Consider the following 17,445-nt stretch of genomic DNA (forward strand, 5'->3'; position numbering starts at 1 on the left):
CAGGTACTTATCTTATACGGAGGACTAACATTCAACCCAAACCACCGCACTGTTTTCTGTTGCCAAAGGCATCTTTCACAGCCTGTGTGCAGAAACATCCTTTGAAAAGCCTGGTACAAATTTACTCTGAGAACTTCTTACTTGCCATCGAGGCCATGTATAGAATTAGATTATGGGGATTTTTATTAATATTAGGCTAAAGATTAATAGTTTATTTCCAAGTTCACAGAGCTAAATGAACATAAGCATACATATAAATACCAACCACTTAAGTTTAGTCTTCCCCAGATGAAAAAAATACAGGCTGAAGATAGATGGAATTTGTTAAATCTAAAAGACCTAGACAGAAGGAGGTAGATAAAGGGAGTGAACAAGAAGACTTCTAAATAATTTCTCTGCCACTTTGAGATCTGTAACAGACTTACACAGTCCATACAATCTTTTCCCACTAGCACTAGAGAAAGATTCCACTACAGTTAGAATTTTCTGGTATCAACCAGGACAGCTTCTACTTGAGAAAACAAACAAACAAAAAACCCCAACAAAAACCAAAATCACTCTTTGAACATGACAGAAGAAATATTCCACAGACACAACAGGGTTCTTTCCTGCTTCAGCTTGACTCTCCATACCTACAGTCATGCACCACGTTGTGATGTGTTTACGTACCCGCCTCCTTGCTCGTGGTGCTGACTCAGGAGTGTTAGGAGAAGTGGATTCATTTGGTGTTTCAGAGGTTGAGCTAAGAGATGAGTTACTGCTGGAAAGTTCTTTGTTCTGCCTTTTAGTTCCAAATGGCAAGAGAAAGGCCACGAAATCCGAAACATCTTTTTGTTCTTCTCTTTGAGAGTCTTGCTTGAGCTTGTAGGCCCGGTCATTAGCAATCACTTGGGACAAGGGCATTCCAAAAGCCTGGGGAATAAATTCTGCAGCAACAACAACAAAAAGATTTACTGAACATCTGATATATATTTAGTACAAAACAAACTGAGCGTTAAGCTCTTAAAAAGAAAAAGAGTCTGAGGTCCCTTTAAATGCATAGTAATTCCAGCGAGGTACTGGACTGTATAATAACAACAAGATTCAAACAATAAAATAATAGTGGAGATGTGCCAGGTAATTGTAGCCCATGGTATCTGAATCCTGTTTCCAGTTAGATCATGCTAGATATATCCCAGAGAACCTTGGAAAATTGCTTGGGAGTGCATCTAATTAAAATTTTAACTTCCACTGAAAGCAACTAGAAGTCAAGCACCTCTGTCTACATCTAGATGGTATCAAGGGCCATCAGAGGCTCTGGTAACCTAGTCCTGAGACTGTGGAGTCTAGCTGGACTGTGCCACAGCTCTCTCATGTTTCAGACCACGTCAGGAGGTTTCTTTCTCACAAATGCTGCAGGGTACCAGAGTGAAGATGTACAGGCACATGCATAGGTCTCATTACAGTTCAGGACCTACCTGTACAGGGAGCTTTTAAGTGCAGCCACTTTTCAGACTGAGATGTCAACGATACGGTTTTAAGTATATACACAAGAATATACAGCTTTAAAATACTGGTAAGATTCAACCAGCACAATAGTGGTGTACCAGTACAAAGGTCCTTTATAACAGTACCAAAATATATACGGACATATAAAAATACAGGAGAGCACAGGTTTCTCTCAATTAACAAAAAGAACACAAGCCTTTCCCATATTAATATAACTGTAACGTACAAAACCAGTATATATGTCACATCTCAAAGTAAAATGCTCAACTATTTTACAAAACAGAAAAATGCTCTACAGTGGATAAGCCAACAACAACTAACAGTGAAATTCTTGTCATTAAGTTTCAAGTCTAGATCTATGTGAGATTAGAAGAATCAAAACAGTTGGGCCAGACTGCCAAGTACAACTGTCTTGTGGTCAACGGGAATGAAAAAGCAGCTCTTGACTCTATTCTTCCTGGAGAAAACGTGTCCACCTTCTACTAGATCCCAGCTACAGACCTGCCTGTATTAGAAATAAAGCATCAGAGATTAAAAGCAAATTTTATTTTTTTTAAGCATGAAAAAAACATAGAACAACAGCAACCAAAAAAAAAAAAATCCTTTCATGCTATCTTTCTCTTTTGCTACAATTGTCTAAACGATTAAAGACCAAAGTTCCTCCTGGGACTTCAAGTGTGACTATACCTTTGATGACACTTTCAAATTTTATCTAGGCTTGCATTATCACTAAGATTAAAGTAAAGCCTTCAAGACTGGATTTCATGAATCTTGAATAAGGACACTACTAGAGACAACGGACCATTGTTCTGATTTTATGAGAAACATCACTGCTCTTTAGAAGTATAAAATATTAAGATATTAACTAACTTTGGTGGCCAGATAAAAATAAATCAGGAAGCAGAGCCTTACATATCAAGCAACCCTGGAGGTGACCTGTGGGTACAATGACATCTAAGACCACCTGCATTTAATTTAGGACAAAAAGCAACATTATCATATGGGTATCAAGCAGCGTGGGGATTGCCAGTTCCAGGAGTCCAGAGTTAGACCAATCCCTCCTCTACCCAGCAGAGTATGCCTACAAAATTATGACAATATTAAGATTTTTTTAATGTTCTGAATTATTTTCCTAACGAACCTTTAAGACCACAAACTTGAAACACTTCTAGCTGTCTAATCAGGTACTTTATTATATATCCAGCACCCCTATTTCTTTGACCTTCTACAACATTCCCTGAGAAAAGCCACTGAGCCAGATGAAATCCTGAACTTGAAAAATTTCTCATGTTTTGGCTGATAGTCACTCATGCTTCAAATTGGGACAGAAGAGCAGCATGCCCAGTGATGTCCAACTGCATGCTGATGCCACCAATGCAACAGCAGGATCAAATAGGACAAGATCAGCAGGAGATGAGATGTCAGCATGGCTTCATTAAAAGAATTTCATTTAAATAACCCTCTCCCTGATTTTTTATCTAAAAACTGGTAAGTTTTGCTTCTCCTTGAAAACTCTCAGTTGTGTAATACCAGGCTTTTAAGTGCTCCTGCTCAATGTGCCTGGGGAGCAGTGAAAAGACACTGAGCCTCTACTCTGGACGGCTTTGCTGTAGGCCTCCATCACAGAGGACATGAACCACTTCACTGATTTCTCAATGTCTGGCAGAGATGGGCAACTGGATGAAAACCAACTGGCTGATTTTCAGGCTAAATACAGATGGAAGTGTTGCTGGCTGGCAGTTGTAATTACATTAAAGAACTGGCAAAACTAGTAACTTTTTGCTTGTTTGTTGAAATTGAGAGAATTGATTGCATCCTCTGCACACTAGCTACAGCCTCAAGTTCCCACCACAAGCAGAGTTTCTGTATCACAAAGGGTGGTAGTGAGGAGCATGTTTTACCTATCAGTCTTCAGAAGTGTTCAATCCCAACAATCCCATTGCTGAACAGGTATTGTAATGTCCATTAAAGTGAACGAAAAAAAAATTAAGAAGAGTTGTAGTCATGCAAAGTATTTAGCAACCATTGATAGTGGTTTGAGGCTCTGGTCTCACAACTAAGGTAAGTACCAACTGTCTATTTACTGCTGTAGGCTGGCAATCCCCTCTGTTGGAAATGCTTCATTTGTATGAAGAAAAGTTCCTCAGAGCAGGGGCTCAAACTTTGGTTTGTTTTATCTATGCTAAGTGAGTGTCAAAGCTACTAAGTTAGTTACTCTCTGTAATACAACTAAAATGTGATCACTCAATTATAAGAGTGGGCCGCTTAAAAAGAAATTTTTCAGAAAGCACCATGTAAAAATGTGAAACAACCTGGCAGACTGGGCAATCAGCTTGGAAACACAGACTTGTATCCTTAGCCAGCAGCATTTAAGGACTTGACTTCTGATTTTCTGGGTTTTAGTGTTTACCTGCAAAGGAGACAATTTGCTATTTTGGAGAAGTGCATGACATCAGAAATTCCATCTTGCAGCTGAGGTAAGTTTCTTAGCAAAATTTTTATCAAAACTGTTATGTTCCTAAGAAATCTTAGCAGCATGTCACAGAAAAACTCTCTGCCAGATCAAATACAGGTTTCAGTGATCAGAAATCCTTTTCTTTGCTGATCAAATGATGATATCCAGGATGTTGACCCATAGCTTACTTGGCCTCATGCCACCTCACCCATACATAGTTTCATAGACTTCTCTGAAGTGTTAGCTGGTGAAAAGTGGTTTCCATCCTACAAACCATAACCAGTGATTTCTATACTCTAGACCCTAATGAGGCCTTCAAGGCTAATAAAGCCAACAGCATACAATGCAGCAACTATGGATAGTCCCCTTAGTACTTCGGGGTTTTTGTAAGTACAGCTTAAGCATTTGAGCTGCTAAAATCAAGTTCTACGGTGCTTGTATTACCTCTATTTAAATGAGAGGAATAGAGTAGGAGACAGGTGAGAGAATAATATGCTTTAAGAGATATTTAAATGGGGAGGGGGTCTTTAAGTCAACCTGTGCAGCTAGCCAGACTGGTTAGCCTTTTTGCTAATTGAAATTAATTACTTTGGATTCATAGAGAGAGTGATGGAAATAAGAAAATAAGGAAAATGTAAAATGCAGTCCATAATGGGAACTGCAAGACTCCTTCCATCTCATCTGTAGGTTCATCAAAATGCTGCACTGACTCCAGAAGATTCATGATAAAACAACATTATCAGCATCAATTCTGTGGCTGAAATTCCCTTCTCCAGCTAGTCAGAGCTCACCGACCTTCAAGGAGTGATACAAGGCCATCCCAATTACTTAGGCTTTTTCTGTGGGTAGGTCTTAGAGGTTTTTTTATTAAAAAAAAAAAAAGAGTCTCTTCAGTCCTTTAGTTGATTTTATGAGAAAGTATGACACAGCACTGCTTAAGAAAACCTTTTGTATGCCTAAAGAGCATAAAGAGCATGAGAAACATTTCCAAAGTTTTTTAAAAAACACAGTGAGATGCTGGAAAGGCTTGAAAAACTCTCACATTTTTGATCAACTATTAAAACAAAAGAAACTTCATCAATTCAGCTCTCTCCTTGGGTTGTGCCAAAGTATACTGACATTACGATAGGTTGAATTATTGAAGAACAAACGCAAACATTAAGAAATATCTCTATACTTGCTGAGCATGGTTGGGAAGTAAACATGGAAAACGTTTTCAAAAATTATGAACTAAAGAAAAGTCAAATATCTACTGCTGGACCTGCATACACCACAGTTACCAGGAAGGCCTTTTCTCAGAAACTCTAGCATACAGAGCAGCTCTGCTAAGGCCCCACAGCTGAACCTGTCAAACTATTTACATTCCACACAGAAATAACAGCGAAAGGGATGAATCTCAGTTGCTCAACAAATCGTGTAACAAGTGATTATTATTTCTCAGCCAGTCTCTTAGTTCACCTGTAGGGTTTACTGGAACTAAGGCAAAATGGAGCTGGCTTACTGATAAAATCTTCTAGGAGAAATCCTTTCTGGAAGGCATCTTTCTCAGGAATGTCTGTGTGTACCTTCCAAGTAGGCATGCTTACACTGACCCACATATCACTTGCAGAAGACAGCCAAAAGGCTCCAATTCTGCTGCCGTCAAAATTAGCAGTGAATTTGTAAGGGAACAGCACTCAGCCACCAGCATGCAGAACATCCTGAGAATTTCTTATTCCAAGCAGCACTGACATTTTACTGTTCCTTCAGCAGGAGTACTGTTTGTCAGCAGCTAAAGCAAATGTTTGGACACATACGTAGACAGCACAATTGAGAGTCATGATGGCCATTAATAACCAGGAGGCTGGGTAGAGAAAAGCAAAGATACTGAATGATGGAAGCTGAATATATTGCTTAAGTATCTGGGTGGAGTGCTGCTCTCTTGTTTTGTCTGTTTACATCCGGCAAGTTTTGCTGTATCCTGCTCTGCTGAGTCACTCAGAGACGTGAAAACAATGTAAAAAACACTTGTTTAAGAATTTCTCCACTTTTAATGACGACAGATGTACCTGTCAAAAAGGACAAAATAAAAGATAATAATCTCATTTTAAATGCATTTAATTCTATTGTAGTGTCTTTGGTGGCCTTCAGAAGTGTAACAGTTTGCCAAAACTCTCCCTTAACAGAAAAAGACAGGTCAATCAGTCGAGATGTTTAAATAAAATGTGATGTTATGAGAGTAAAAACTTCACAGACTGACCCAAGATCTAAAATATGAATGGTAACATCTCCAAATAGTCCTAGAAGAAATAAGTACAATATCTTATGGTCATACTTTTTAAGCCCAGACACCTAATGAGGTGGGGTGAGGGAGAACAGTTGTCTTGGGCATGAATTAGAGAGCGGTGGTACGTTCCCAGAGAGAACAACCCCGTAAGTCTATGGACTAGGGTAGTTCAGTGCATGTCAGTGCTAAAGGAAACAGTTTGTCAGACGAGACCAAGGACACAAGCCCTCCCTGTTCTTTCTCTGGAGCCACCCATACACAAAGACACAATGCTGACAGCACAAGCTGTGCAAGGCCCACACCTTGTGCCCCCTGAAGCAAGGCCTCTATTGTGCATCCCTGGTAATCAGCACAGTGGGCTTTTTTCCCCACCTGTGGGGCTTCCTGTGCCAGGCACATCTTGGTGATCTTTGACTGCACCCCACACACAGGATCAGACGGTGCTGTGTGATTATCGGGACTAACCTTCAGAAGTCTATCTATTACCCAAAAAAAAAAAAAACAAAAAAACCACCAAAACTTTTCAGGTGGTATGTATTGCAGGCAAAACCTAACAACATGGCCACTCAACTGCTACCTGCCCTGGTTCCTGGGACTTCTCAGGCTGGAATACAACAAACTCAAAATGTTTGGAATTACATACTCTTAAAACTGCAACTCTGCTTGGAAGAGCAAGTCTGAAGTGATGAAAATGCTGCTTGTGTTAAGACAGCTGCAACTTGTCTATGTAAAGTGTTCTGGAGACCAGCTTCCTCGCTTCCCTCCCAACATCCTGTTGCCTGATTTTGCTGTTTCATTCTCAAAATGGTGCAGCTGGACTAGTTACCAAGAAAGCCCCTGACTGAAAACCATGAAGAAACAGAAAGGAAGGCATTTCTTTCACATATGAGGACCAGGGACCTGCCTGGGTGGGTAAGTAAGTGTTCTCAGCCTTTTGTGTGAGCACACTCAAATACATGGTGTTCATTTTGGACTGGCTGCCCAGAAATAGAAGATACTCTCTCTATAAAATAAAGGGTAGAAATACTTTTTTAAAATATGTTGTGAAACAGACCAGGATAATGCTTTCAGCTTGCTGAACACACACTAAGGGAGGTTAACTCTGACTCTGGGTGACATGGAGACCACTGTTCAGGAAAGCTGGTAGGGCTTGGTTATCGTGTGAGCATAGCAGGCTCACCCTTATGGAGACCAGCAGCACGCAGTCTTATACAAGTTTTCTTCCTTCCAGAGCTGGCACCATCCCCTCTGCTGTCATGGAAAAGAGCCTGCTTAGCAAGTTTCAGTGGGGCAGATGATCTTTAATAAATCAGAAGGGCAGCAATAAGTACACCAGAAATGATCATGGGCAGAACCCCTGAGAAGCAGGGCACCACATGCTGCTATCTGTTTTTGGTTTTTTTTAGGCTAACATACTGTTTGCAACAAGAGCAAGCCAACAAGGCTTGCTTTTCACTTTGCTAACACAACTTGGCTAGCAGGTGAGTTTGACTCCTTTGCCCTCTGAACCCTTACTGACCAACCTGATATTCCGGTCAATACAGACATCCTGAAAGAGAACTATAGATTCTGCTGTTTGAGTAGTGCTGGGGTGTTTTCCTCTCAGGGGTGGTCCTGTAATATTTTATACATGGAGAGAGCACGTAAGACATCTCTATAAATGAGAATAAGGTAGTGGAAGATGGGAGAAAGAGGATAAAAGCAGAGGGGTACATTTTTTAAATGTCTTAAGTGAAAATAATAAGAAAAAAACAGAATTAAAATAAAGAGACTCAGCACAGTGATTTTTAAAAATGCTTGGGTGGGTACAGTTAACCAGAAAATGTGAGTAATGCTGAAAAACAGGAAGTAGATAAATTTATACATGGATAAATAAGTACAAAGTGCTGACCTTTGCTGTGGTCTACTACAGAGCCCTGAACAGCAAAATGCACTCAGAAGATCCACCAGAATAAAAAGAGAAAGTATATTCCCAAGGCTACTAATTGAATGGAGTATAAATGCTTTCACGCAAAGTGAGAACACAAAAAAAGTGCCTGAACAGAAGAAAACAATATTATCTTTATGTGCTCAACCAGTACAGCTAGGTAATTATCAGAAAGAGAGGCCAGCTGAAATAAATCTGGCTATAAGGAAATCACAAAAAATACAAGGCAATGTAAGGAAAAATATTTTTTAAAAGATCTTTGGCAACAGAGAATTTACATAAATGAAGAGCAACTCTGGATTAAGCATTTGTGTGCATCACCAAGGGAAGCTATCATTTCTCAAGCCACTGTACCAAAGATGTGTTGGAGAAGTGCTGGAAGTGCAACTGCAAAGATCCACCAGGTTTGGGTGACACAGCAAAATCTGGTCTTTGGTGGATTATCAAATCAATTTGCAGTTGGTAAAAATCTGCTTCTACAAATGAAAAATGTGAGAATAAAAAGACAAAATGTATTTAAACTCTCAAAATAGCTTCTAAACAAAAACTTTCAAAGAAGACACATGGGGGAAAGATAAAAGCTCTCAGTGCAAAAAAAACCCAAAACCGTAAGTGGTTAGCCATTTGCAATACAGAAGGAAGACTACAGACCGCTATGAAGATATCTGACAAGCACACAAAGCAGGGAAGATTTTGCACAGGGATATGGTGCTTTGCACTTTTAACTGCAAGAAGAAACAAAACAACATAATGACTGATTAATTACACTGCAGCCAAATATAATGCATTGACAGGAGCAGTACAAGATAGATTTTTCCCCCAAAGGTAGCTATAAAATCATTAAACTTCTTCCTTAAAGGTTCCTTCTGCATGTAGGTTCAGTTCCACACCAAGCAATTCTCCTAACAGATGAAAGATTTGGTACTTGCAGTGCAACATGGGAGGCCACTGGATTTATGCAAACAAATAAAACATCAGGGGACCTACATTTTTAGAAAGATTAATGCAAATATTTTCCATAGCCATTTCTAAACCAAGAAAATAATAATCCCATATATGAAGTCATCAAACAAACAAAAATTAAAAGGAGAACATTTTCTTCTTGATAAATATCCAAAGTAACTTTTCAATGGAATTTAAATGTTCCATCCTTCTGCCAAACTAGATTACAAGGAATAATGTCAGAGTAACCAAATCACATCTCTCTATGTGTGTGTGTCTGTGAAACTGGGGTGTTAATACTGTGTTTTACAACCACTTTCCCAGAACGTCTTTTCAAGAAGGGGATACAAAATTAGACGCACAATTAGCTACATGCAGAAAACTGCAAATTCAGAGAAACTTTTCATGTCTCAACATCTAGACTTAGTTCAAGTGGCTGCAAATATAGGTCAAGCCCAGTGGATTAGGATCCAGCCCATAAAGTCAATTAGTGTCCAAACAAAAATGTACCAACCATATCTGTAAATACATGTCATATGGAGTCTATTAAAATACAACTGATCAGTAGCACTGAAGCATTTGTGTATTTTAAACAAAGACTATTTTCCTAAGATTATAAAAAGAAAAGCAAATCAACTGACTTGCTTGGGCAGGGCTGGGGTCATGTTCTTTGCAAATTAAAATAGGAGAGCACAAATGCAGGTAAACAACTGGATCATGTTATCCAGACTGCACTCTGTACTGGATGGTGAAAATGGGGAGAAAGAACAATGAAGAAAAAATCCAGCCCTTTAACTCTGATTTTTTCTCCCTGGAAATAACCTTTCAGTTGAAGAGAAGTAGGTTATACTAATGACAAATATAAAAGATAAGACATGTTTTTCAGCGTGTTCAGAATTCCCAGGCAGCACATCAGCTCAGTAACATTCTTCTACTCCAGAAAATATATGCTTAAGATGAAAGAAACCTCATATGCAAAACTGAAACCTGACCAGAAAATATGTGCTAATTTACCTTTGTCTCTGTTCTTCTCCTTTCCTAGTGAGTCCAGTTTCTTTCTTAATGATTTCTTCCTCTTTTGTCCATCTGTAAATGTGAAAAGCAACCAAAAAAATTAAGTAAGCGAAGAGAGAACAAATAATGCTGCAAAAGCTGTAGAAACACAGAGTGAGATGGCCACAGCACTTGGAGTCAGGAAGAGTGTGAGATACACTCACAAAAGTGAGGGACTGCCACAGTCCTTCAACCTGAAGAAGTGATGCTTTGTTCACCCAGATGCCAAGGTTGTACTGGGGAGCCAAAACATATCCCACTGCATGCTGCTGGGCACATGTGCACATACATGGTCACACAGTCTGTGTAGCAGAATGGAGAACTAATTTTGAAGACTTTACACTGGAGGTTGTTGCTGGATGCTCTTGATAACAAAGTATTATAAAACTAAAAGGTACTGGTTAGCCCTCATCCACGGTCACAAAACTGTGACTTAGATGTGGAACCAAAGGTAGTATTTGGAGATGGAGGATTACTAATCTCCAGGATAAATTCTGCATACCAGTCATACCAGTTGGGTGATAGTTGACCACCTTCACATGAGCCATCTGATCTGGGAACATACAGTTTGGTCCAGATTGTTTCAGAAGGATTAGACTCTCAGAGAAATTATTGTTCTGATATGCAAGTTTTCACTAAGGTATTAAGGACCAAAGATTTTAAGCAACAGCACAGGCAGGTTCATTCTTGAAAGAGTATGTTCTCAAGGGTTGGTTATCATTATTTCCTCCAGCAGCATCTTTTATAATGAAAAGTCAACAGAAAAAAAACCATTTTATTTATTAGGTCTCAACAAATACCAGGGATTAAGACATGGGCCTGATTTAACTTGTACCTTTTGAATTTTTTAAGTTCCAAAGCAATATAAAAGGTCCAACATAAAGACTAATACTAATGCTAACATAGGCACTACTCCAGCTAAAGGTTAATGAACATGTACCTTTGCCTTACTGGTTTTGCAATATGGCAAAACCTCAGAAAGAAATGCACTGTATCTGTGTTGCACTTTTCTGGTTAGAAGTTCACCAAAGAATGTGCCTTAACACGTTCTTTGACGTATGTAAGCCATTGTCTTAAGTGGTCTTCTACAGTAGGGAACACACCACAGAGGGAGTGAGTTAAATCTTCACTGATTAACTCTCATCTTTGCATTTAGGGTTTGAGAGAGAACACGAGATGTTTGCCCATAGTTTTCCCTCAACTCGTTTTGAAAGCTATGCCCAGAATATGAGTTAACAGGCAGATGGACAAATTCTGACTTTTTCACATGCTTTTACTTTAAAATTCACATTTCTTTTTACCCTAAGTAACTGTGGATTGATTAACTCCACTTGCACTCTGCCTTTTTTTAGGCCATATTTGTTCCCAGCACTCAGTTAACCAAGATACTTGGTTCCTGTCTCTATATTGTTCTTTGCTGGTTATGATAATTCCCCTTTTTCTACACCTGCAATGGCAAGAATTCATCTCTCTCAAGTAAGGCTGACTAGACTGGATGAGGTATTCTGGATTACAGTTCAGCAATATAATGGTGATAATTCACTGCCTGATACAGTCTATGATTAGATTTTCCTTTTTTTTGTAGCTGCATGATGAGTTCATAACTCAAAGTCATTCTTTGATTAATACACCCAGTCTTTTCACACCTTCTGACATTTCCAGTTGATATGATTGAGTTTATTACAGAAATTTTTTTTTTTATGTCTTGGAAATATGAATAGTTTGTAACATACACCTGACAGTACCACTTGATTTTAGAGGGTCTCTTACTACCATTGTGTTCTGGCTTTATATGTATGAAATAATTTTTAAATTATTTGGTGTGTTATAAATTGAAATGAATGTTTTACAGTACCCTTTGATAAATGGCTTGCATTTCTTCAGAGTCTTAGAGATTTATTCTCCAAAGACCTATTAATTGATATTCTGACATTCCAATGAAGTCTACCAGGACACAAAAATGAGAACAGAAGTCAAAACTGGATATAAAATACAGTGGTTTGATTAATACCAAATCAACTCAAATTTTATTAAAATCAAACCTACACAAAGGCAACTTCTGGACTGTTTTAGTGCTGCATAGTTAAATACAACAGAAATACAAGAAAACTGATACTGAACAATATTGAACACAGGAAACAATATTGAACACAGGAACAAATGCCACTCACATCCACATGAAACACTAAATCACCAATGTTTTCTCCTGAACCTTGTCATTAATGGGTGACTCTTTCAGCCCCAACAGTGAAGTTAATTACTAAGTTGCCAGGTGGAAAGGGACCTGGGGGTACTGGTTGACAGCCGCCTGAACATGAGCCAGCGGTGTGCCCAGGTGGCCAAGACAGCCAATGGCATCTTGGCCTACATCAGGAATAGTGTGGCCAGCAGGAGCAGGGAGGTCATTGTACCCCTGTACACAGCACTGGTTAGGCCACACCTTGAGTACTGTGTCCAGTTCTGGGCCCCTCAGTTTAGGAAAGATGTTGAATTGCTGGAGCATGTCCAGAGAAGGGCAACGAGGCTGGTGAGAGGCCTTGAGCACAAGCCCTGTGAGGAGAGGCTGAGGGAGCTGGGACTGTTTAGCCTGGAGAAGAGGAGGCTCAGGGGAGACCTCATTGCTGTCTACAACTACTGAAGGGAGGTTGTAGCCAGGAGGGGATTGGTCTCTTCTCCCAGGCAACCAGCACCAGAACAAGAGGACACAGTCTCAAGCTGTGCCAGGGGAGGTTTAGGCTTGAGGTGAGGAGAAAGTTCTTCACAGAGAGAGTGGTTGGCCATTGGAATGTGCTGCCCAGGGAGGTGGTGGAGTCACCATCCCTGGAGGTGTTCAAGAGGGGATTGGACGTGGCACTTGGTGCCATGGTTTAGATAGGCATGAGGTGTAGGGTGACAGGTTGGACTCGATGATCCTTGAGGTCTCTTCCAACCTTCTTGATTCTTCTTCTTGATTCTTGAAGTAAATGACAGGCTGAAACAGTATTTCTGCCTTTGTCTCTACAGACCTTGAAGTCTGGAGATGAGTGATACTCAGGCCTAGAGGAATGTAAGAAGTGGGAAGCAGTTCTGGAGATGGACAAGTCAGGAAACACAGAGTCAGCTTTGTGTACTCCTGACCAAAGAAAGAGATTACAGAGTGTCAGAAGAGAAATGCTTACCTGGGGAAAATGGGTGCAGTTCCACTGAAAACAGTGGAGCTACGACAATTTACATTTACAGTTTACCCCATGGCAAGAGTTGTATATGAAAGACTGAGAGAAATCTCAGTGAAAAGCTAAAGCTTAGGGGATCTGCCAAGAGTTCGAAGGCCAGATTCGATTCTTCTCTTCCCCAGGAAGGCATAATTAATTATAATCTATATTCAGTAAAAATAAATATGTTTTTAAATCATGGCTGATTCAGGTTACATCAAACAGAAACTGCTGAAACATTCACAATGTATGCAACTCTAGCAGTTTTACATCTTAAATGAACCCAATTAATTATAATAATGCTTTGTACTTATTTTCTGCAGTGTGTTTTGAGAATATAATTAATAGCCAAAGCATTTCTGGAAAAGAGGCAAAACATTATTACCCGCGCATGATACTTACTGTGCACTTAAGAAATAATTAGCAAACATTTATACAAGCCAGTACTGTATCAACCCAAAGTGCTATTAAATATAGACTGTTATTTTAATTCACAGTTTGGAAATGTTTAAACCACAAAGTGACAAATGTTGCTGGGCTTTTATGCAGCCTTTTGTGTGTGCAGCTATCACTTAATGTCTTCTTTCTATACATCAACAACATACTGTTCCTCCAAAGATTCCACTCAAGAATATTGGCAAGATGAGAGGCCTCGAAAGACAACTGACAAAGTGAAAGAATCTGCACTTTCTGCACTTTTTTTTCTTTGTTAACTTACATGATTTTTTTCTGAAGCTCACCCAGGCAATTGTGCAGTATATTTGGTGGGTTTTTTTTCTTACTAGAAATAAACATAGTTTGTTCAATGCTTACTAATTTATATGTTAACTGCATTTTTTATTGCAATGCATACATCATGCTCTGGGCATCTATATATTAACTCTAGCATGATGAATATTTAAAAGACCAAGAGTCTAGAATCAAACCCCTGAATGCATATTAAATTGCTACGTGATCCGTTTTTCCAGCATGGTGAGCACTTCCAGGTTTAGTTAATGCCAAAAAGACTTTTCTATTTGAAAAATCGGGTCATCTTTTTCAGACTCTGCCTACAGAATGAATACAAGAGTATTTGCACTGATGTACTGACTGTGAACCAGAATTGAGCAGTTTCTGAAACTATTCTTTTTGAAATTTTGGTTTAAGGTTGAAATTCACCTGCAGTGTTATCACTATAATTAACTCTCAAATGCCATATTTTATACAGACCATTTCAGGGTCTAAATTTCACTGTAAGTGAGGCCACAGTTATACAAACTAGGTAATAAGAAGCCGTTCTCAGCTCTTTAAGTTAAAAAAAATGAGAGAACTTTACATTTTTTAATGACAGACTGCAATGTTGCTTTGCATAAGACCACTTAGCAACATCACATATTACTCAGAGAGGGAATATAAGATGACTACTATTACTATTATTTACTTCCAAGATTGCTTTACTCATTTTAAAGTTATGGAAATCAACAAGCCTATTTAGTAGTTATGCATATTGCTCAGCACAAGCAAACACTTCACAGAATAGGTATAGGGAATTGGTTGAGATGATAAAGCGGCACACCTGCAGTTAACATTGAGGAACTCCTAACCACCAGTTTCATATTATGTCACAGTCACTATTCTGTGAAGGCCTAACCCAATACCTTTCTCTTAATTAATATAACACAGTAAAAGTACAACTGCAGTACCCAAGCAAAGTCATTTTTATGATGCTATTATAGCATCAGGCTTCTGATCACGGAAAGTACTCTGCCAATAATCTTGAAGTGAACCTGTACCAAAAATAAGATTCTTCAGGATTTTCTTTCCTTATACATGTGCTTGTGGATTATGTAGAAGAAGGGATGCTTCTTTTATGTCACTTGCACACAAGGACACTTTTTTGTAAATTAAAAAGTAATTAATACATTAGTTTACAGTCTCTGTGTGAATTTAAACCAGTGGAGTTTTGACAAAGTTGCTTACAGAGTTACTGAGTAAAGAGAACTCCTCTCCACATCTACTGGCAACTTCTTTTGATTAGAAGAATTGTGTTTCTTGCCCATTTAGGGAATAAAATTCGTCACGTTCTACAATTAAGGGCTATTTTCACACAGTATAGAGTTATGCAGGAGGTGAATAGCATAGCCATAGCTCATTTAGTAAAACAGGAATGGGTGAAAAAGTTGATATTATGAGATTTCTAAGATACTTCATAATATTGATTATATTGATGGCTGTTTTCCCTTAATCATAGAATGGTCTGGGTTGGAAGGGACCTTTGAAAGTCATCTAGTCTGAGGCCCTCTGCAGTTAGCAGGGGCATCCTCAACTAGATCAGGCTGCCCAGAGCTTTGGGCACTTTGAGTATCTCCAGGGATGGGGCCTCAACCACTTCTCTGGGCAGCCTGTTCCAGTGTTCCACCACCCTCATAGGAAAGAAACTGTTCCTAACATCCAATCTAAATCTGCTCTTCTCTAGTTTGCAGCCCTTGCCCCATATCCTATCACCATAGGCCTTTGTAAAGAGTCTCTCTCCATCCTTCTTATAGGCCCCTGTCAGGTACCAGAAGGCCACTATTAGGTCCCCCTGGACCCTCCTTTTCTCCAGGCTGAACAACCCCACCTCCCTCAGCCTGTCCTCGTAGCAGAGGTGCTCCAATCCCCTGAACACTTTCGTGGCCCTCCTCTGGACCCTCTTCATCAGGTCCATGTCCTTCTTATATCGAGGGTGCCAGACCTGGACACAGTACTCCAGGTGAGGTCTCAACAGAGCAGAGTAATAAGCATTAATAATTTGATGTAATCACATTTAAGGAAAAAAATAAGAATAGAACATATTTTGCTAAAAGCGTAACTCATTCTGTCTTGAAAATTACCCCCAATGGCACCACAAAGCACCAAGTCTGACATCTCTTGAGGACTCATTGGTTCACTTCACTTATCAAGACAGAGACAATTCCCAAGGGCCAACCTCCCACACTCAGGCTGTGAGTAGGACATCAAGCTATAGACTCACTTGCCTGTGCAATACTGCAAGTAATAGAGACTCTGCAGTCAGAAAATACTGCTAAATTCTGTTCACACAGCACAATAAAGAGGACACTGTGCTACATTCGTTGATAGCTGCACTGTTTTTGAGGTTGAAGACACTTCTTTGTGTCACTATACAAATTTCCTTCTGAATGCATCCTGAAGCTGCTCTACTGAAGCTGATTTTACTTAGTCATTTCATGACTATAAATATTCACCTTGAAATATTTATTGAGATTAACTTGATGAAATGCCCTGTCCCTATGAGGTAACTTCCAAGGCACTGCCAGCTGCAGCAAAGATGGAAGGCAAAGAATTTCAACCAGAGAACCAGGATTTTGGTACATAAAGCTATATGAAAAGAGACCTGCAGGTATTTCCCATTACTCTTTTTCTCCGTTCACCTGTCTTCACACACAGATGGAGATCTCCATCAGTGAAAAAGATTATTATATTCCTTCAGAAGCCCTGGACTATCTCCCTGTTTCTTGTACTGCTGCTCTCTTTATTTCACTTTAACTTAAATCAGCACTCCTTTGTGTTTGTCAGCCTGAAGATGATGGAATAAAAGCCATATTCATTTAGGCACATCCCTCAGGTGCAGCCATGACCTTCCAAGATAGCAGCCAGCTCACACATGCTCACCTCAGCCCACAGAGCCAGGTTCAAGCTGCCTGCCACAGGCACCATAAAAGCACCCAGAGGCAGCTTCCCTCTTACTTGCTGCTTTCTCTGATATGGCAAATGAGCTTCAGCATCTCCCTCTCTGGGAAGTTCTCACCCAATCCATTTATGGCAGAAGAAAGAGTGCAAAAAGGGCAAAGATGAAATTAAAGCCATGAGAAAAGCTCCAAGGATTCCCAAGGGCTGCACACAGGTGGGATCAGAGCTGGAGTGTTGCAGCCCCCTGGGCAGGAGTGCTGCCTGACTCAAATCCTTCACGGGCCAACAGCTGGAAACTGGTTGAGCTGTGGGCAAAGCTGACTGCACAGGAGACAATCTTCTCAGCAATACTCAGTGTACACAACGTCAGCACTGGAGAAAACCCAGAACCACCAGACAAAAGTGTGCTTTTCAGTTTCTTCTTCCTTATCTCATCAGACTCTTTGGTAACCTG

General features: G+C 39.7%; 1 protein-coding gene across 1 annotated transcript in view; it reads right to left on the reverse strand.

Annotated features, from left to right (window-relative positions):
* The window catches only part of ARHGAP6 (Rho GTPase activating protein 6), a 348,654-nt gene that overhangs the window by 34,557 nt on the left and 296,652 nt on the right, over nt 1-17,445 (reverse strand). The window contains exons 3-4 of the mRNA XM_054384079.1: nt 10,093-10,164; nt 670-926 (exon numbers count right to left, since the gene is read on the reverse strand). Coding sequence (XP_054240054.1) covers nt 670-926; nt 10,093-10,164 — 329 coding nt within the window. The remainder of the gene's footprint in view (nt 1-669; nt 927-10,092; nt 10,165-17,445) is intronic.

Source organism: Indicator indicator, chromosome 1 (assembly GCF_027791375.1).
Source record: "Indicator indicator isolate 239-I01 chromosome 1, UM_Iind_1.1, whole genome shotgun sequence".
In the NCBI taxonomy this organism is placed as follows: Eukaryota; Metazoa; Chordata; class Aves; order Piciformes; family Indicatoridae; genus Indicator; species Indicator indicator.